The sequence below is a fragment of the Canis aureus genome, chromosome 28, assembly GCF_053574225.1.
Source record: "Canis aureus isolate CA01 chromosome 28, VMU_Caureus_v.1.0, whole genome shotgun sequence".
NCBI classification, from domain to species: Eukaryota; Metazoa; Chordata; class Mammalia; order Carnivora; family Canidae; genus Canis; species Canis aureus.
In genome coordinates, this window is record NC_135638.1 from 38482213 (window position 1) to 38501564 (window position 19352).

A 19352-nucleotide genomic window follows, 5' to 3' on the forward strand; every position below is an offset into this window, starting at 1 on the left:
CTCCCCAAAGGAGATCTGGAAACCTTTATAGGCCCTATGGCAGTGATGGCACCATGTGCCTTTCAGAGGGGACTATTATCTTAGGATCTATGAGTGATCTTGAAGGAGTAGGGAATGACCAAGAAAAAATGCTTTAACTTTTACTTTCCCCTCTACTATGTAAATAAAAACTGTATATACTTATTTCTTGAAAGATCTCTGATTATATTAATCACAGTGTGTTTTGTTATATTTCTCTTTTTTTAGTTCTTTGAATTCTCCTGCTTCTTCTGGTGTTGGTTTTTCTTTGTTTTGTCTTGGTCATTACTTGCCATTTTTTTGGTTCTGATTAAGCTCCTATACTTTGTGATTATTGGTATTTATATTTGAAAATATGGGGTTGGGGGTCTAAGTTTCTCCTTTTCCCTTGTAGGTATGTCTGTTCTCTTCCAAAATTTCCCACTAGAGAGAATTTTAGTCTTGACAGTTGGGTGGGAAAACTGCAGATTTCTCTGTCTAAAATACTAGAATGTGGAAAGAAAGCCTTCCTTATAAAGAACATTCATGGTTACTAAGAATACATTTGGTTTTATTGGTTTGCGGAGAATACCAGCTTGAAACAGCATCACACTGGATGCTTTATGGAGCCTCAGGGACTGACATTGAGTCAACCAGCCTGGAAACTGTCTTCTTTACCAGGCATAAATCTCACTGTAGCCAAGGTTCTTCAAGAAGCTTTTTCAAAGTATAGGACCTGAATATGAAGTTTTCTCTACTTCTTAGAAGTCTCTTGGATTTCCAGTGGATATATCTTGAAATACTAATCTAAGTTTCAGGCAGAAGATACACTTTTCTCTCCTCAGAACGTTGATGTTGAAAAAACTCATTCGTGGCTTGGCTTGTTTGATAACATGTGTATTTCTGTCACAGGAAGGAGATCAGTCTTTGTATAAATCTCAGTGCAATGGATACTGTTATTTTTTTAACCAAGTTTGACATAAAATATTAGCAGCAAATAATTATTATATGAACTTTCCAATACAAGAAGTGTTTTTGAGATCTTATTGGGAGTAAAGCAATCAAAGTGGTACTTCTATAAGCAGAACTCAACAAATAGTCTGCAGAGGCACTTTGAAGATTAACTTCAGGGAAGTTAGAAAGAAGAAAGAAAAAAGAAAGCACAGGCACACATTTTTGCACCCCTGCTGAACAGTACTGCTGAAATACTACTACTGTTTTAATACTCTCACTGACATAGTAATCTAAGAGAGAAATAATAATAACTATTATCATAATAAGTTCATTTCATAGATAAGGGAACTGAGGTTTAGAGAGAGTAATCTACTTGAAAACAAATAGTTATAGAAATAGCAAGTAGCAATCGAATCTGATTTGGGAACCCCAATAATATGTATGGCATAAACTAATGTTAAAATAACATTAATTTGGACATTTTGTCATTGCACAAAATAAAGGAAAATTTTTGATATTTACATACCTTCAAAATCTGTGATTATGAAATTGTTATTATGCTTTTTTGTTGATTTGTTTTGCCTGTTAATTAATTCTGGTCTACTTGGCTTGGAAAATAGGTATATCTTTCAATATCTGATTATTGATGCCATTTCCAGCCTTTTAAATATGTTAAGAGAATGATCAGCAGCCTTTTTACTGTTGCTATCACACTAGACTCTACTAGTTGTAAAATAGTGAAATGAGCTTGTAGTCCAACAAAAAAACACATAAGTTGTCTAAATTATGTGGCTTTCCTAAGGTTCAGCTGCAATGGACTACAAGCTACTTCTCCATTAAATTCTATTCCAGTATCTCCCGAGATATGGATACGAGTCAGAGCTTGTGAGAAATGAGAATTACTGTGTGACTTCTATCTCCACACTCATCTTAACCTAACTGTTCACTGTTTCTTCCCTAGTCATTGCTTCTGAGTTTGGTGAATTGGGTCGGGTAGGGGAAGATGAGACTAAGGAACTAAAAGAGTGAGGATCAGGAAAAAATTTTTATCTACTCAAGATATGCATAAAATTCCAAAGCCATAAAATTATTTCGACTCCTGCTGACACCCTGTTACTTTAATCCCTAATAGATAAAATACTTAAAATTAAGCTAAAAACATACACTGCTAGGAAAACATGGTCAGATGATCTTATTTAATTTTGAGACCGGGCACTGTTCGTGAAGTAAGATTCAGAGGGAGGCTGGAAGTAGCTAATTGCTAACGTTTTCTATACAACATTCGATTATTTATGCCCATTTCTCTGTCTCTAGAAATAAATGGCGTGGCGCTTTCCTCTGTTTTGTAGACTACTGTTTTATCCTCTCTTCATACATATGCTCTTTGTTGAATGTGCTTTCAGTGGTGCTAGTGAGCAGATGGACCCTTGCTGGTGATTTGCTAGTCAGTGGGAAGAAGTAGTATGGGCAGGCCAGCATTCAGGGAACCCAAACCAGTGCAGGACAGACAAGGTGGAAGGAGGGGTGGAAATGCTGTGGCCTGGGCCTCCTCCCTTGCCTCTGGTAGTGGAAGCCATGGGAACATTTGAAAGGGAACAGGCAAATGGCTGGCTGATCCAGGGACCGCAGCAGCACCAAATGGAACTGTAGTTTAGCAAACTGCTGCTGGCCAGTAAGTGGAAGTAGACAAAGGGCTGCCAAGTTAATCATGGTTAACCAGTTAATCATGGTTCTCTTGCAAGCTGCTGCAGTCATACATTATTTTGCCATTCTTTTTGATGAATTCATTCTCTACCTTGATTTCCTATGTGTTTAAAGGTTATTTTTGTGATTTCCCTCTTTAGTATTTGTAATCTCTAACTAAATAAAACAAAAAAATTCAAGAACCATGGATGAGAAAATACATGCAGGTAAGTCTTTAAAACTGTACTTGCACAAATGACAATTTTGTGTTTGCCCTTTCTCACTGAAATATTTTTAAAAATGTATTTGGATTTAGGGTGCCTAGGTGGCTCAACTGGTTAAGCATCTGCCTTAATTAGGCTCAGGTCACAATCGCAGGGTCCTGGGATTGAGTGTTACATGGGGCCCTCTGTTCAGCAGGGATTCTGCTTCTCCCTCTTACTCTCTCTCTATGTTTTTCCTATCAAACAATAATAAAATCATAAAAAAAAAAGTATTTGGATTCACAATTCGATTTTTTAAAAAGTCTCCCCAAAGCATCATTACTGTGTTTTGATTCAAAGTTATCTTTTGTTTTTCAGGTTTTTGCATAACAACAAATTATCTAAAATCCCTGCTGGGAGCTTTTCTCATCTGGATTCATTAAAGAGACTGTAAGTGAAAGCAAGTGCTCAAACACAAAACCTTATAATTTCCCCCCAAATCAATAAATCCCAAGCAATGATTTGCCTTTGTCTCCTTTGGCCATGAAAGATCATTGCAATTCCAGCGTGTAAGGGAGAAAACAGTTTCGTTAACTGCAGAGTGATAGAGGACGCAGTCTACTGAGCTTTTATGTATTCTCTTAGAAGTAGCATTCAAAAGGAATTTTGAAGATAGAAGTTTCCCCGGTTCTCAGTAATTTCCTTGCTGGCCAAATCTAAAGACTCCCAAGACTTCCTTTTCCTTGAGCTTTTATTTAAAAAGAGATGTGAGAAGTTCCAAAGAAAGTCTAACTCCCCTGTCCAGGCTTCAGAAGTTTTCCCTCATTGCACATATGGTTGGTTACTGGTACTGTTCATTTCTTCCTACACTAAACAATTCAGAGTGAACCTCCCAATCCTGTTTGAGCCTCGGCCACCTTGCTTTTCTTTCTGCCTGTGTGAATCACTCTCCTTTACCCTGATCTGTCTCTTCACCTCGATCTCTGGGTATGCTTCTGCATTGTTGATGGATTTAGGGTTGTTGTTGTTGTTGTTGTTGTTTTTTCCCCTCAGTTAGTTCCAGTTATCAGATAAAAGCCCAATGCCCTGCTTCCTAGTGCTAGTTGGAGGGTACAGAGTGGAAAAATCACAAAAGTGTATCTCTCAGTTGCCTTTGAAGGCTCGTTGTTGCTGATGTCTTTCTGGTGTGATATGCGCAGGTCCAGGTCAATGGGCTAGGAAATGTGAAGCTTAGATAGATTTTGAACACTGGGGGAAATGATTTTGTGTTTAACTCGTGCTGGAAATAATGCTTGGAATCATTGCATTTCAAAGATCATGAATAATCAGGAGGACTGCTTATCCAGCTGCAGTCCATTTTGTCAAGTGTATATTGTCTGTCTGCTTTCATGGCACTTCACACAGAAGACACTGCATTCCTGCCTTTTCTCCTTGGGTTGGGCTCTTTATGCTTGGACCCACACTTGTTTGATGATTCTATTTTTCTGTCAAAATTTTCTGGCTTCTCAGAACTGGTTTCACTACAGCCATTTGGAATGGTATGCACACTGATTCCTGTTTGTTGTAATAATAGACTATCTTTTAGGGGATCCCTGGGTGGCTCAGTGGTTTAGCACCTGCCTTTGGCCCAGGGAGTCTTGGGGATTGAGTCCCACATTGGGCTCCCTGCATGGAGCTTGCTTCACCCTCTGCCTCTGTCTCTGCCTTTCTCTCTTTCTCTCTCTCTCTCTCTCTGTCTCTCATGAATAAATAAATAAATAATCTTTAAAAAATAGACTATCTTTTAGAGCAGTTTTGGGTTCACAGAATGGAACCCAAAGGAATTTGTACATTTGGTAAAATTCATACCCTATAATCACCCGAAGTCCACAGTTTATCTTAGGGTTCACTTTTGGTATTGTACATTGTATGGGTTCAGACCAATGTATAATGACATATATCATCACTCTAATGTAACATGGAATATTCTCACTGCCCTTAAAGTCCTCTGTGTTCCACCTATTCATCCCATCCTGCCCCTAAGGCCCGTCTTTTACCATCTCCATAGTTTTGTCTTTTCTCTAGGGTCATATGGTTGGAATCATAGAGTTTGCAGCCTTTTCAGATTAGTTTCTTTCATTTAGTAATAGGCATTTAAGATTCTTCCATGCCTTTTCATGGCTTACTAGCTAATTTCTTTTAAGTGTTGAATAATATTCCATTGTCTGCACATATCAGTTTCTTTATCCATTCACCTATTGAAGGACATTTGCTTGCTTCCGAATTTTGGCAATTATAAAGCTGCTATAAGCATCCATGTGTAGGTTTTTGAATGGACATAAGTTGCACTTCCTTTGGGTAAATACAAAAGAGCATGATTGCTGGGTGTCACGGCTAAAGTGTATTTAGTAAGTTTTGTAAGAAATTGCCAAACTGTCCTTCAAAGTGGCTGCACCGTTTTGTGGTTCTACCAGCAATGAATGACAGCTCTGTTGCTCCACGCCCTCACTGACATTTAGTGTTGTCAGTGTCCTGCATTTTGGCCATTCCAACAGATGTGTAATTGTATCTTATTATTGTCTTAACATTCTTTAGTCATTTTTGGAAAATGAAAAATATCAATGTATTTTGTAACCAGGTCATAGGATGCTTTATTTTGGTAGTAGGAGGAATAGTATTTTACTTACCCTCTTTCTCTTTTGTTGGATTTGTTTTATCAGTTATGGTTAGAGTCACTGTATATTTACAATTATAATTCCCATTAAATGTTTCTTTTCTACATAAATTTCTATCTGGGTATCATTCTTGACTTCTAGGACTCTCAGAAAGTCTTAAAATGCTAAATCTCTTGTTTGTTTTTCTTTTTTTTTTTCTTCAAGATTTTTATTTATCTATTCATGAGAGACACACAGACAGAGAGAGAGGCAGAGACACAGGCAGAGGGAGAAGCAGGCTCCATGCAGGAAGCCTGGTGCAGGCCCTGCTCCCGGGACTCCAGGATCACACCCTGGGCGGAAGGCATGCGCCAACTGCAAGGCTACCCAGGGATCCCGTTTGTTTTTCTAATCTCTTTCTATTATTCTTTCTTGTTAAATTTTAGTAGCAGCTTTTTTTTTCTAACCTCTTACATTTAATGAAACAGCATTCACTCCATTGCTGGAACACACACAGAGAAATAAACACTAATAAAGGAGCAGAGCGAGATCCTACTTACAGTGATATGCCAGTATGTATCTTATATGCATGTACTATATAGACTTCAAATATTTTAAGCCACTTTTAAGATAATGTTGTATGTTGTGTTGATGGAGTGTCTGTTTTCATAGATGGTACACTGATCACTTATGGCCATGATAAACTGATACATAGATGATTTCAGTAAACTCTTCCAAGATTCGTGAGTTCTTAGTCTCAGATGGCGAGCACTGGCACCTAGTTATTCCAAATCCTGAAACATGTGCCTGACCAGGCTGTAATTTAGACATGAAAATCAGAATATAGGAAAGTGACTGAGGGCTAGTAAATGAGCTGCACCTATCATCAAATAAATTCCATCTTCCACAATGAAGTCTCTCAACAACTAGGGGAGGGTCACTTTGCTGGTTGCACCTAGATGTTCAAGAAACCTGTGTGAATCACATCTGCCCTATCACCTTGGGAGCTGCGTGTGACCCCTGAAAGTAGTTTCCCCACCTGGACCATATCATTTCTAACTCATGACAACCATACTCCTTCCAAGAGTTCTGAAACAATTGATGAAATGCTTTTTAAAAAGTGCTTTTGGATCTTTAGGTGAAAGGGATTATACAGGTACAAGTGATATATTACTGTATTTTCAAATAGAAAGATTTGAATATGAATTTACCCCATGCTTTTTTCCCCCTTTGAAATTGTAAACTGAGCAGTGGGCAGGACAAAGTGGATAATTATTTGAGGGTTGTGATTCTTGAATGAATACTATCAAAAGGCAGTTGTCTTTTATTTAGGGTATCTGGTGTCACATTTGATGTAAGAGAACTTTCAAAATAGAGAACAGTAAAATAGCAATGATTTTAAGCATAGTATATTACTAATACGTATGGTCTAGTAAAACCCACCTTTATTATTGCTTTACTGGATAGCTTTTTATTTCTCAAAATCTATGGCTTTAAATTATAGGCAATGTTTCAAAGAATGCTTTCCCAGTACGAATTTGGAAGCACTCTATTTATAAAGTCTCCCCAAATAGATTTTTGTGGAAAAAAAAAATAGTTCTAGTACTATATATTATTTCAAGCATAAAGGAGGTTTTTAAGTGGCAAGTGAAAAAAAAATCCTGTAGTTGTTTTATTCATGTTTTGTATCCCTGCTATGGATGAATATTTTAATTGAAGTCAATGGTCATATAAAGAAGAAATTAAATCTTATGCTTAAATGTTGCTAAACCACATAAGCATGAGGATACATATGGGAAAGCATGGAGCACTGATTAATGGAGAACTGATATGTAAGCAATGGTGATGTCAGGGAAGTGGAAATTCCAGACTGTTAGGGTCTCATGACTATGATGTTCCCAAGGGAGTTATGTTGGTGTCCTGGCTTTTGTTCACTTAGAATCTCATGGTGATACTAATGGGAGAATCTATACCTTAATATTTAACAACAAACTGCTTTTGATAAACTTACCAGGCAATAAACTCAAAACATAAATCAGAATGAACTTTGGACTCCTTAATTTTGAGATAGATGTTTTTTTAGCAAAGTAGCTGATACAGTGAATTAGTCAGTCACAAGAAACAGCCAGGATACTGAAACCAATACCTTGCTGAACAAGCACTAGTTAACTGTTACCTCTTATACATCACTTCAGACAAGGCTGAAAATAGTCTCCATTTCAGTTATGGTTTTATTTTCTCAGTTTCATGTGAAGTCTTGATGGAAGCATTAAACAAATAAAATCCATATCATTCAGCAACTTTTTAATGAGTATGAGATTTCCCCCCTTAATTTAACAGTTTAATGCTGCTAAATATAACTACTGTTTTTAGTATAATGCAATTTAAGCATATTATAACAATCTCATGCACTAAACATCTACAGTATACTTTGCAAAATTATCAGACATTAATTTTTTTAAACTTATTTTAAAAATTACAGTTTTCTGGAATTATTATGTAAATCTAGAGAAAACATGATTTTTTTGTTTGCTTTTAGATTTTTACTTGTTTACTTTTACTTTTAAAAACTGTTCCAGTAACTTGATATTAATATGGGCTTCTAAGCTAAAGCAGCTAAGATTTTTTGTTTCCCAAATGATTTTTAAAGACATTTCATACAATCATTAAAAAATTGCAGCATTTTTAACTTCTGTTTAAAAATAATATTAGGCATTATTATTACAATAAAATGTGAACAATGTAACCCTTGTCACTATCATAAATATATTCATATTATCATTTCATCCCTGGAATTCCCTTGTGTAGAGTGTGACCTGATTACTGCTGTAGACACTCTTGCAGATTTCATTTAGCTAATGCTGCCCTTTAACCTTTGGGATGGATAAAAGAGATAATTTATCATTTCTGTGCCCTTTTGCTATGCATCTTTTGGCAAGAATGGAGGTATACACTATAATCTCTTTGGCTATCTATTAATTTTATTTTGTGAGAAAAAAGTGCTAGAGAGGATTAGGAAAATGTAGTAGAATTTAGCAAAAGTGAGGAACTCCCGGTCATAGATTAGGAAATATCACAAAAAAATATGAAGGGCCTACCCATCACAGCCTCTAAGAGTCACTTCCAGATGTGGATCTTTTTAAAATGGCATCATTTCCAGTGATAGCCAGGCCTTTTAGCACACACAAGAAAGAAACTTCAAAAAACCCTGCCTCTAATTTCTAGGGAAAATTGAAAACACAAAGGAACACATACCTATCTATACTGATGTCAAGGTGGTTTATAAGAGAAAAGAGCAAGTCATCTTGGGCAGCTGCCCAAATTATACACAGTGCATTTATAGGCTTCCTTTGGGTAATAAAGCCTCTAGTAAGTAATATCGATGAAAAAGTTTAAAAAGAACACCACCAAATATAAATACTTTGTTCTTAACATGTAAAAGAACTATAATATTTCAGTATGTATAGTTTTAATTCTTAGTCTTCTCTAAAACAATACTCATTTTATCTTACAGTTATTTAAATCAAATAATATGCATGTTAAGTAAAAATCACTTTTTGAATCTCAAAGTACTTTCCAAAAATATTGCTAATACGAAAATATATCTATTTTTGTTCAAGAAATGCAAGCAGGTAAGCATGTGTTTCAATCTGTTAATTTGTAACTAGAAATCTTCGAGTCAAAAATGTGACTGAGAAGGTACATTAGAGGAAGTTAAAAATTTTAATTCAGAAGATTTTAAAAAAATTAACAGTCCCTTTCAACAGTTGTAATTCTTGCCTACATGCCTAGGCGTCTGGATTCCAATGCTCTAGTTTGTGACTGTGATTTAATGTGGCTGGGGGAACTTATGCAAGGCTATGCCCGAAATGGCCAAATTCAGGCTGCTGCTACATGCGAGTATCCCCGAAGGCTCCAAGGACGCTCCATCGCTTCATTAACAGTAGAAGAATTCAACTGTGGTATGCAATTTTCTCTCTGTGTGTAAAATGGAATGTCTTTTCTTTGTTCCCTTTCTATAAATGTTTGTTATATGATGTTGCATTTGGAAGAGCGTAATATCAGAAAATGTTACCAGGGGTTTTAGTTAAAAGTATGGCCAATTTCCTTTTCATCATCTGCATTTTTATTTAAGGAAGTTTTTATCAACATCATAACCAGAGCTGGGACGGTCCTTGAGGATCCTTTAATCCAACTTCCAAATTTCAAAGGAGAAACAATAAGGAAAACTATTTTTCAACAAGGCCACAGGACACTGTTACCAGCATTAAAGGTTCCACTTATACCAGTATTACTTAAGTGCTAATAATCAATAATTGAAGTTTTTCAACTTTAGATCATATAATTATTAATATTCATAATAGTAATGCAAACTTTCAATTTGACAAGCATAGTTCATATTCTGACAGCTTTAATAATTCTATCAGGCTTTAATTGAAAATCCAATCATCACTTCTTAGAAATTATTTGGTTCTCACTGCAAGCTTTCAATATAAATAAAAGAATATCTACCTTTATATCTATCTAATCTATTTTTATATATAGCTTTAAATATGAAAAAATGAATATACATACATACGTGTGCACGTGTGTGATAATTGGGCTCCTTGAAAATTTACTCAGGTGATACAGCAGAAATTTGCTTTCTAATGTCTCATTCACTTGAGGCCAATTTTTTAATTCCTTTAAGCAGTACATTTGGAAAATTATATTAATATAATTTAATTCCATCCATATTAAGACAAAGTGCCTTGGTCTTTATTTCCAAATAAGTTGGATTTGTCCATACCTTCCATTCTTACTACCAACTTGCAATTTATGTCATAGTCAAGTTTGCCAGGAACACAGAACATAACTGTTGTCCCAGCTTTCATTTTCTTCACCTCTAATCTATTATATTTGGGGAGATATTTTAAAACACAGATCTGATTACATAATTCTTATTGCTATCACTCATTTATAGCTTCCCACACCTTAAAATGAAACACCAAATCATTTACAAGGTCACACTTCCTATATGTTATAATTCCTGGCTACTCTGTAACCTTGATTCATTCTGCCCGTGCATCTGCTCAGTGATGTTTAGCCATCTCTATGTTCTTTCAGTTCCTAGAAATTCTTAAGCTTTTCTCCAACTCAAGGACTGACTACATGCTATTTACAACAATATCCTTCTTGCAACTCTTCTTTTAAGAGCCCTCTTCTTAAATATTAATTACTTGGAAAGGTTTTATTTAATTTCACTCTCTACCCACCGTCTCCCTACTACACACTCAGCATCAAGTCCCTTTTACAATCTGTCAAATCATCATTTATTTTTCTTGGCATTTATTATATTATTATACATTTTTGTGTTTGTTTAATTTCAGTTGCTTCAATGAAACTGTAAGCCCATGAGTAGAGACTTTGTTTTGATCACTGTTTCATCACTGTCTCAGCACTGTGCCTGACACACTGTAATGCTGCATTATTTTTTTAAAAATATATAAATGAATCAAACCATTTTTTGAAAAAAAGAGTAAAGCCAAGATGTTGTTCATATGGACTTTCAATGAGGTGGTTAAGATTGATAGAGATCCATGTAACATTCCTCAGACATGTTAAATTTGTTAATGATTGGAAGTCTCACATGATACATTTATAAAAAGAAGAGTTTTTATCATTTAGAAAGATAATTAAAAATTATATTAAGTTTGCTATAGACAGGCAAAATTCCCCTTTTTACATTGTTCTCTATAAATTCAATATTATCTGATTAAAAATAAATCATCCACTCCCATATTAAAATAATTTAAATGTTTCTGTGTTTTACCACTAATTATTATTTGAGAATGGAAACATTCATTTATATTAATACATAATTTGCTCAACCAGGTTTGAGGCCTAGGCATACAAATTCTTATAAATTGCATAAAGTAGGTAGTTAGATGGCTAATTGTCTAGAAGAGTGCCTGCAAAATTGCAAGCTCAACTGAAGTACTTGGCTTGAAATATTGACCCATAATATCAAACTCCTTCTAAATATAGTTGTATTGAACTACTAGAAATAAAAGCACAGGGAAATGTGTTTAACTTACTTCATTGGAAATTTCTTTATGCAGTGAATCTTTCAAACTTCTTCTTCTTCTTTTTTTTTTTTTTTTTTTTTAGATTTTATTTATTAGAGACACCCAGAGACAGAGAGAGAGAGAGAGGCAGAGGGAGAAGCAGGCTCCATGCAGGAAGCCCAACGTGGGACTCGATCCTGGGTCTCCAGGATCAGGCCCTGGGCTGAAGGCAGCGCTAAACCGCTAAGGCACTGGGGCTGCCCAATCTTTCAAACTTCTAAACTTTTGTTAAGTATATGTCTAACATCTAAACTGGTATATTACTGGGAAAATGCAGTAGAATCTGTAAAACTTTAATGTAGAAGGAAATTAAAATTATCTGTAGTCCTTTGCCAATAGTATCTTAGAATACCATAAATTTTGGATCTTTAAAAGCATACCAATAATTCTTCTATTACAGAGAGTCCTCGAATTACTTATGAGCCCCAGGATGTGGAGGTAACATCAGGGAATACTGTCTACTTTACCTGCCGGGCTGAAGGAAATCCCAAACCAGAGATTATTTGGATACATAACAAGTAAATACTGAGCATGAGCATGTGTTGGATTCTCTTCCAATTTCATTAATCCATTTATCTTTCTTCAACTAGTTTATTTAGAGATGAAAGTTCCAAAATTGCCAGTATTTCTGGACATTTCATAAAAATGTCTTTTAAATTTCATCTTTTGACTTGTCCAAAGTATCTGGAAGACTTCTTAAAATTGTATATTTCCAGATAACAATGATTGTAAAATTGAATAAAGGAATCTTGTATTATTTCTAGAAGGAAATATTTAGATAGTAACAAAATAGTATGTTTTAAAATCTGAACATAATTAGATATAACCTCATCTTAATTATTTTAGTTTCAAACTGGTTTTTACATTTGATGTTGCAAATTTTACATAGTAAATCAGTATAACATTATGTAAGTGAATTGACAATAAAGGATATGCAAGATTATTTAAAATACTAGTCATTTATTTTATTCTTATTGCAATATTTGATAAAACATGGTACTATGAGTCTAAAAGCCTGTGAACATAAAGTTGAATAGTAATAAGAAACATAAAAAGTTAAAGTCAAAGTAAAAAAAAAGGAGTTGGAAAGTAATATGAAATAGATACATAGAATGAATTATATACTTAACACAATTCAATTATAGCACTTGGACAATTATATTATCATTAATTACATTACTGGTACCTCGTATGGTTTGCATGTGTCTCTTCCATGCTTGCACAAGATATCACTGATTGTTTTCTGTCATGTGTATAATTAAATGTTTATGCTTTTCTTGATAAAATATTCTGATATAGTTTGTGTCTTTTTGTATATAATTTATATTTGTAATTATAGTAAGAAACCCAGACATGTCTGTAAAATGTGTTTTTAATTCTAGTAAAAAACTAATAAGTACAGGTTAAAAATAGCTTGGAAAGAAGGCAATTATGAATACTATTAAATCTGGAATCTGGCCCAGGAGAAAGACTTCAATTGATAGAAGACTTCAATTTATTTCCATCTGGAGATTGTTCAAGGGTACTTGAGAAATAGAAATTGCTGCTTGTAATGTCTTCAAACTGCTTGCTCTGCCTTCTTAATAGTTTAAATTCAGACATTATGTGTTCAGGGTTATAAAGGTACTGACTAGTATTCAGAAAGGGATAAATAAAAAATCATATTGCCTGATGGAATGTATGACATAAGGGTTTTAAATATGGTGACTAAAGAAGTTAAGATTCATTTAAAGGAAACAAAGAAATTGAAAAAGAAGGAATAAAATGAAGGAAAGGTAAATTATAAGTAGAAATTTCTGTTATAGTATTAACATTTTCATATAGAAAAAAATAGAGATGAAAGGGAAGAATTTATGCAAAGAAATGCTTAATATTAACAAATCTTAGCTTACTTATCAAGTATTTTTTTTATAAAAAGATCATATATGTACTGAAAGTACATGAAATGTATAGTACAGCAGATAATTTGAAACACACATCTATTTAACTAAACTAGGCTAAGAAAATAATACTACCAATTCATTAAAAGCTAGCTAGGTGTTCTTTCCTTAACACTGTCCTGATTTCCTCCCCTGGAAATAACCTCTATCCTGACTTTAGAGTCCATAGAGCAGTGGGTTAAGAACTGATTAGACACAAGCAATGGTAGAATTAGAAAATTAGAAGGTATGTTCATTGAAATAAATTAGCTGTTAGGATGGTTAAGAAGCATGGAAATTATAATCCACAGGTCCAGGACATATCCACTGGGAATTCCAGAAAGAAAAGTTAAAAATAGTGAGCTAGAGAGAATGTTTAGAGAAGTAATAAGGAAAGAGAGAGAGAGAGAGAGAGAGAGAGAGAATTATGAGAACTCTTCCAAAAATTTAAAAAAAAAATCATGAAATTTCAGATTAAGAATTGTACTGATCCCAACCAGAGCTTAAAAAAGAAATCTATACTTGGTGCATTATGATCAGAAAATTGGAAGAGATAAAATCTTTCATTCCAAGATAATTTTCAGATTATCCTCAAATGCATAGAAGTTACAAGGACAATTAACTTTACACACTAGAAGGTAATGGCATATATTTAGCTTATTAAAGGGGAAAAAATCTAGTTTCCTTCAGTCTTAGTCAGCTAAATTATCTGACAAGCATATTAAAGACATTTTCAAAGAGTTGAGCCTTACTTAGGAATATTTGCCGAAAGTATTACAAATAAGGAAGATGTGCTATGCAAGAAACAAAAGTGAAAACAAAGTGTTTTTAAATATGTTGATAAATAAGAATAAACAGATTATTAAAGTATTGACCAACTGTAAGAGAGAAGTAAGAGAAGAAGTAAGTAAGAGAGAAGTTAGGTGATACTAACAAAAATATTGTATGGAGAAAGGACATAATTAAATCATTTTCCATGCCTCAGCTTTGAAGTGTAGAATGATAATGACTCTTTGAGATTTTGAGAAGTCAAGAAGACTTGTTAAAAATTATGGTAAAATACTAAGAAACAGGAAGAGAATACAACTTTCATACTAAGAGAAGAGAAAGAGGGATTAAAGAAAACTAGACCAACCAACAAAAGGAATGGAGAGGTAGAATTAAGGTAAAGGAAAGGCAAAGGACAGAGAAAATGAACAACATTTCTCATAAGAAATAAGCTTAAATACATTAATAAAAATAATAAATGTACAGACTTAAATAGCCTTTTTAAAGACCTTATGATTGGATTAAAAATTTCAGCTATGTGCTGCTTACATTTATCTAAAACATTATGATACTGGGAGGTAAAAGCTAGATGGTAAACAGATAATAGCAAAGTTGGACTAATCAAAATAAAGGTCTATATCAAGATTAATATCAACCAAAATAAATTTGAGAAAAGTATAATTGCATATCATTAGATCATAGATAAAAACAACAATTCACCTGGATATGAGTTCACAAACCTTTGTATACCTAACAAAATAGCTACCCAAAAAATAAAACAAAATTAAGAGGATTACCAGGATTAATTGGCATAAAGTCAATTATGGGGAGAAATTTTAGTACTATTTTCTTAGAATAAGAACATAAATTAATAGGAACAACATAGGAAGACTGATTTTATATGTAATATATATGTCTGCTACGTGAAAAGTTACACTCTGCTATGGTTTCAAGTAACTATGGAATATTTATCAAAATTGATGACATATAAAGAAAGAAAAATCTCAACTCATAGCAAAGAACCAACTTCATAAAGACCTCTTTTTTTGACCATAATTTAATAAAATTAGATATCAACCATTTGTCAATGTTTGCAGATTCTTTAGGCTTGTCAGAAGGAAAGTAAAGTGAATACCAGTACCTAGAAATAACAATCAAAATAATTTTTTAATAAATGATTGATTGGATTCAAAAAGGAGGAAAAGCATACCAGCTGGAAAAAGAATGAGAAAAGTACAGGATGGAAATCAATTATGATTGGATTCGGGAAAAAGAATAGATCATATTTGTTAGAATAAGGATTTTACATAGGAGTGTAATAGGAAAAGATTGCAAAACGACTGGAAGGCTAATGACTTCGGCTTTTAATATATAATCTTTGAGTGCCACTGGATATCGAGCAAGATAATCACATGACTATAAACCATTCATGCCTTTCTTAATGTTGAGGTTCTAGACTGTGGGAATTTTGGCCATTAAAAAAAAAAATGGAAACTGTGGCAAATATTAGTACAATATTTACAGTAGATTATAAGCAAGTTTTGCAACTATATTCTAACCTATAGTTTTTCACTATATGCCTTCTCTCTCTCTTTCTCTCTCTTTTTTTTTTTTTAAGATTTTAGTCATTTATGAGAGACACACAGAGACAGGTAAAGACATAGGCAGAGGGAGAAGCAGGCTCCCTGTGGGGAGCCTGATGCAGGACTTGATCCCAGGGTCCTGGGATCAAGTCCTGAGCCAAAGGCAGGCACTCAACCACTGAGCCACTCAGGCATCCCTCACTATATGCTTTCTTATGTGGAAGATATTTTTAAAATGTGGGCAGAGATGATAACTTATTCATCTTTATATTTCTGGTACCTAGCCATAGGGCCTAGTTCTTAGAAAACCCTTAATAAGTGTTTGCTGCAATGAATTTCCTTTAATAATCAAATATGTTTATTGGCGTATTTCCAAGGAAAGAAAAACAGGTAAATTCAACTTAAGAAAACCTTTGTGTTTTTACATATGATTACTATTGGTTTGCATCAAATTGACAATGCAATACGTATATTGAATCATGAAGACATGCTTTGAATTTTTGAAGGAACATCATGATTCATGAGCAAACAACTTTTATCAGCATAATGAAGAAGATAGGAACAAAGAAGGAAATGACTAAGAAAAGGAATGGTGTATTTTAAATTTATGGTGTGTTTTGCTGCTGTTGGGTTTAAATCAAGTGAGTGAAAATTGGTGAATTCCATTGCATTGTCTAACCAGAAGATAGATCTCATGTACACATTTGGTAACTTTTTATATTTTATTTTATTTATTTACTTTTTAAAAATTTTATTTATTCGTGAAAGACAGAGAGAGAGAGAGAGGCAGAGACACAGGCAGAAGTAGAAGCAGGCTCCATGCAGGGAGCCCAAAGTGGAACTCGATCTGGAACTCCGGGATCATGCCCTGAGCTGAAGGCAGACGCTCAACTGCTGAGCCAACCCAAGCGTCCCAACCTTTGATATTTTAGAACAAATTTTTCGCCATGTTTGCTTTATTTCTCTGTGTGTAATATATGCACACAACTGTTTATCTCCTCTTCCTCTCTCTTCTCCCTCCTTTTTCTTTTGCAAGAATTCGGCATCACATGGAGGCTGAGACAAATACTATGTTGTTACTAGTCTGTCCTTTGACGAGACTCTACCTCCATGAAGGAAGGGACTGTGTCTATCATATCATTCCAAGGAGTTGGGAAGGGTTAAATTGTAGTTTATTATAAAAGGACATAACTCACGGACAGCCAGATGGAAGATATGCATAGGGCAAGGTATGTGGGAAGAGGTGCAGAGCTTCTATGCTTTCTGAGCATGACACTATTCAAATCACTATTCAAATCTCTATGACACTATTACCAGCTCAGAAGTTCCTAGAACAAATTTTAAGGAAACTAAATCATCTTTGGAAAAGGTGAAATTCCATTATTGCTGGCATATTCCTTTGAAAGTAGGTTTAATTGGGTTCAAGGTTAGATGATTTTAGAATTGTGTTTAAAATAATTAGTTTAGGGATCCCTGGGTGGCGCAGCGGTTTGGCGCCTGCCTTTGGCCCAGGGCGCGATCCTGGAGACCCGGGATCAAGTCCCACGTCAGGCTCCTGGTGCATGGAGCCTGCTTCTCCCTCTACCTGTGTCTCTGCCTCTCTCTCTCTCTCTCTCTCTGTGTGACTATCATAAATAAATAAAAAATTTTTTAAAAATCTTTTAAAAAAATAAATAAAATAATTAGTTTAATACTAAATAAGACTTTTTAATTTGTACAGTTTAAAAAAAAATGATTTCTGATGTTCATTGTGTGTTACTGACATTGAGTAGTTGTTGCAGTTTATACTCATGGGAATATCCAGCATCTAGTTTCTTATGCCTTGCATTGCTGACCATTGAAAAACAATATTGTTTTTCCTGAAGCTAATCTCTTCAAAAATAGTAACTTGAAGTTCTCATTGAGTAACTAGTTGTTCTTAAAATTGACATTTTTAGTGGGTGAAAAAGAACAGATTGCTCCACTCTGAAAGAATGAAACATTCTTTTAGAATGTGAAATATAGCCATTGTGTGCTTCTTTATCCTTTGTGATGAAAATTGCTGAATAAGGATGGTTTCTCCATCTCTTTAACATGCTTTAGTTTTTACATATATGAAAATAAGAGGAGTTATTATTCTTCAGTGTTGACACATTTTTAAATTAGTAGACAGATGTTTACTTGGAAGCATTAGCTTTGTAAAACAAACAAATTAAAAAAAGAGAGAAATGAAATCCTCTCAATGGACTTTTTCCTTTATAAAGGGTGTTATTGGTGGGTGACATATAGTTAGTGTTTCATAAATGCTTATTAAGTGATGAATGTGTGTTGGGGGATTTTTTTTATTTTGAATACATTCATAGTAGTAAGCATACATTTATATTCCTTCTCACACATGATTATTCAGTATTTTTAAAGGGGAAAAAGTACCCTGGTGAAACAAAAACATTCTGTAGAAACTTCTGACATATGTTTATGTGTCAATAGCTTTGCATTTATTGCTAAAGATAACCCCAAAAAATCACCAGTATCTGAATCTTCTGGATGATAGTCTTCACTACTGTGCTTTTCCATTTAAATTGATAACAGCATTTTCCTAGTATTTCCAAAATGGTCCAGTTCAGGTAAAAGAGCCTAATATCCAGCAACTGGGTAAATGGTTTTTGCTTACTTAATGCCACGTTGTATAATTATCCTTAGGCTTTGAGTTACGTTGCCTTGACTCTAAATTTTTTCCTACTCTTTAACAAAATATAAATGTATAATGAATGACTCACAGAGAAGAGATACAAAACTCACATATCACCATTTGATGATTTCTCTCTCTTTTTTTTAATAGGAATTCAAAGATAAAACAATGTGCTGAAGTGTCTGTCACACTGGAGACAATGGCTTCAGTGTCTACATTCACGCTGTCCTGGAAAGCAGGACACTTAAACCTCTTTCCTTTCTATCATGTCTTGACTTGAAACCTGTGTGTAGGCTACAACCTCAGAAATAGGAAGAGACAACTAAGATTTAAATTAAAATTATCTGGGGACGCCTGGGTGGCTCAGTGGTTGAGTGTCTCCCTTTGGCTTACAGCGTAATCCTGGGGTGCTGGGATCGAGTCCCACATTGGACTCCCAGCAAAGAGTCTGCTTCTCCCTCTATCTATGTCTCTGCCTCTCTCTATGAATAAATAAATAAAATCTTTAAAAATATATAAATTAAAATTATCTGAATTATGAAGACAATTTGAAAAATCAATATACATTGAAGATATTTTTAAGGTCCTATATTTTCAGTCTTACTAATATTTTAAATATGACTGGGATTAAATGTGTATGTAAAATGTGTGTTTCCAGCCACTCATTGGATTTGGAAGATGATCATCGACTTAATTTGTTTGATGATGGGACACTCATGATTCGAAACACTCGAGAGTCAGACCAAGGTGAATATCAGTGTATGGCCAGAAACTCAGCTGGGGAAGTTAAGACACAGAATGCTATGCTTAGATACTCCAGTCCTCCAGGTACAACTT

The 19352-nt window shown here is 34.4% G+C and overlaps 1 protein-coding gene across 11 annotated transcripts in view; it reads left to right on the forward strand.

The window, feature by feature from the left end:
- The window catches only part of PXDNL (peroxidasin like), a 429362-nt gene that overhangs the window by 294940 nt on the left and 115070 nt on the right, over positions 1 to 19352 (forward strand). For 9 of the 11 annotated variants that reach the window (XR_013367442.1, XR_013367443.1, XR_013367444.1 and 6 more), the window contains 4 exons: positions 3216 to 3287; positions 9263 to 9432; positions 11978 to 12095; positions 19174 to 19343. Coding sequence is in view for 8 of the 11 variants with exons in the window: in XM_077876968.1 (XP_077733094.1) it covers positions 3216 to 3287; positions 9263 to 9432; positions 11978 to 12095; positions 19174 to 19343 (530 nt within the window). In the remaining 3 variants the exon portion in view is untranslated. Of the gene's footprint in view, positions 1 to 3215; positions 3288 to 9262; positions 9433 to 11977; positions 12096 to 19173; positions 19344 to 19352 lie in introns of those variants that run through there. The other 2 variants (XM_077876976.1, XM_077876971.1) reach the window with 2 other exon arrangements.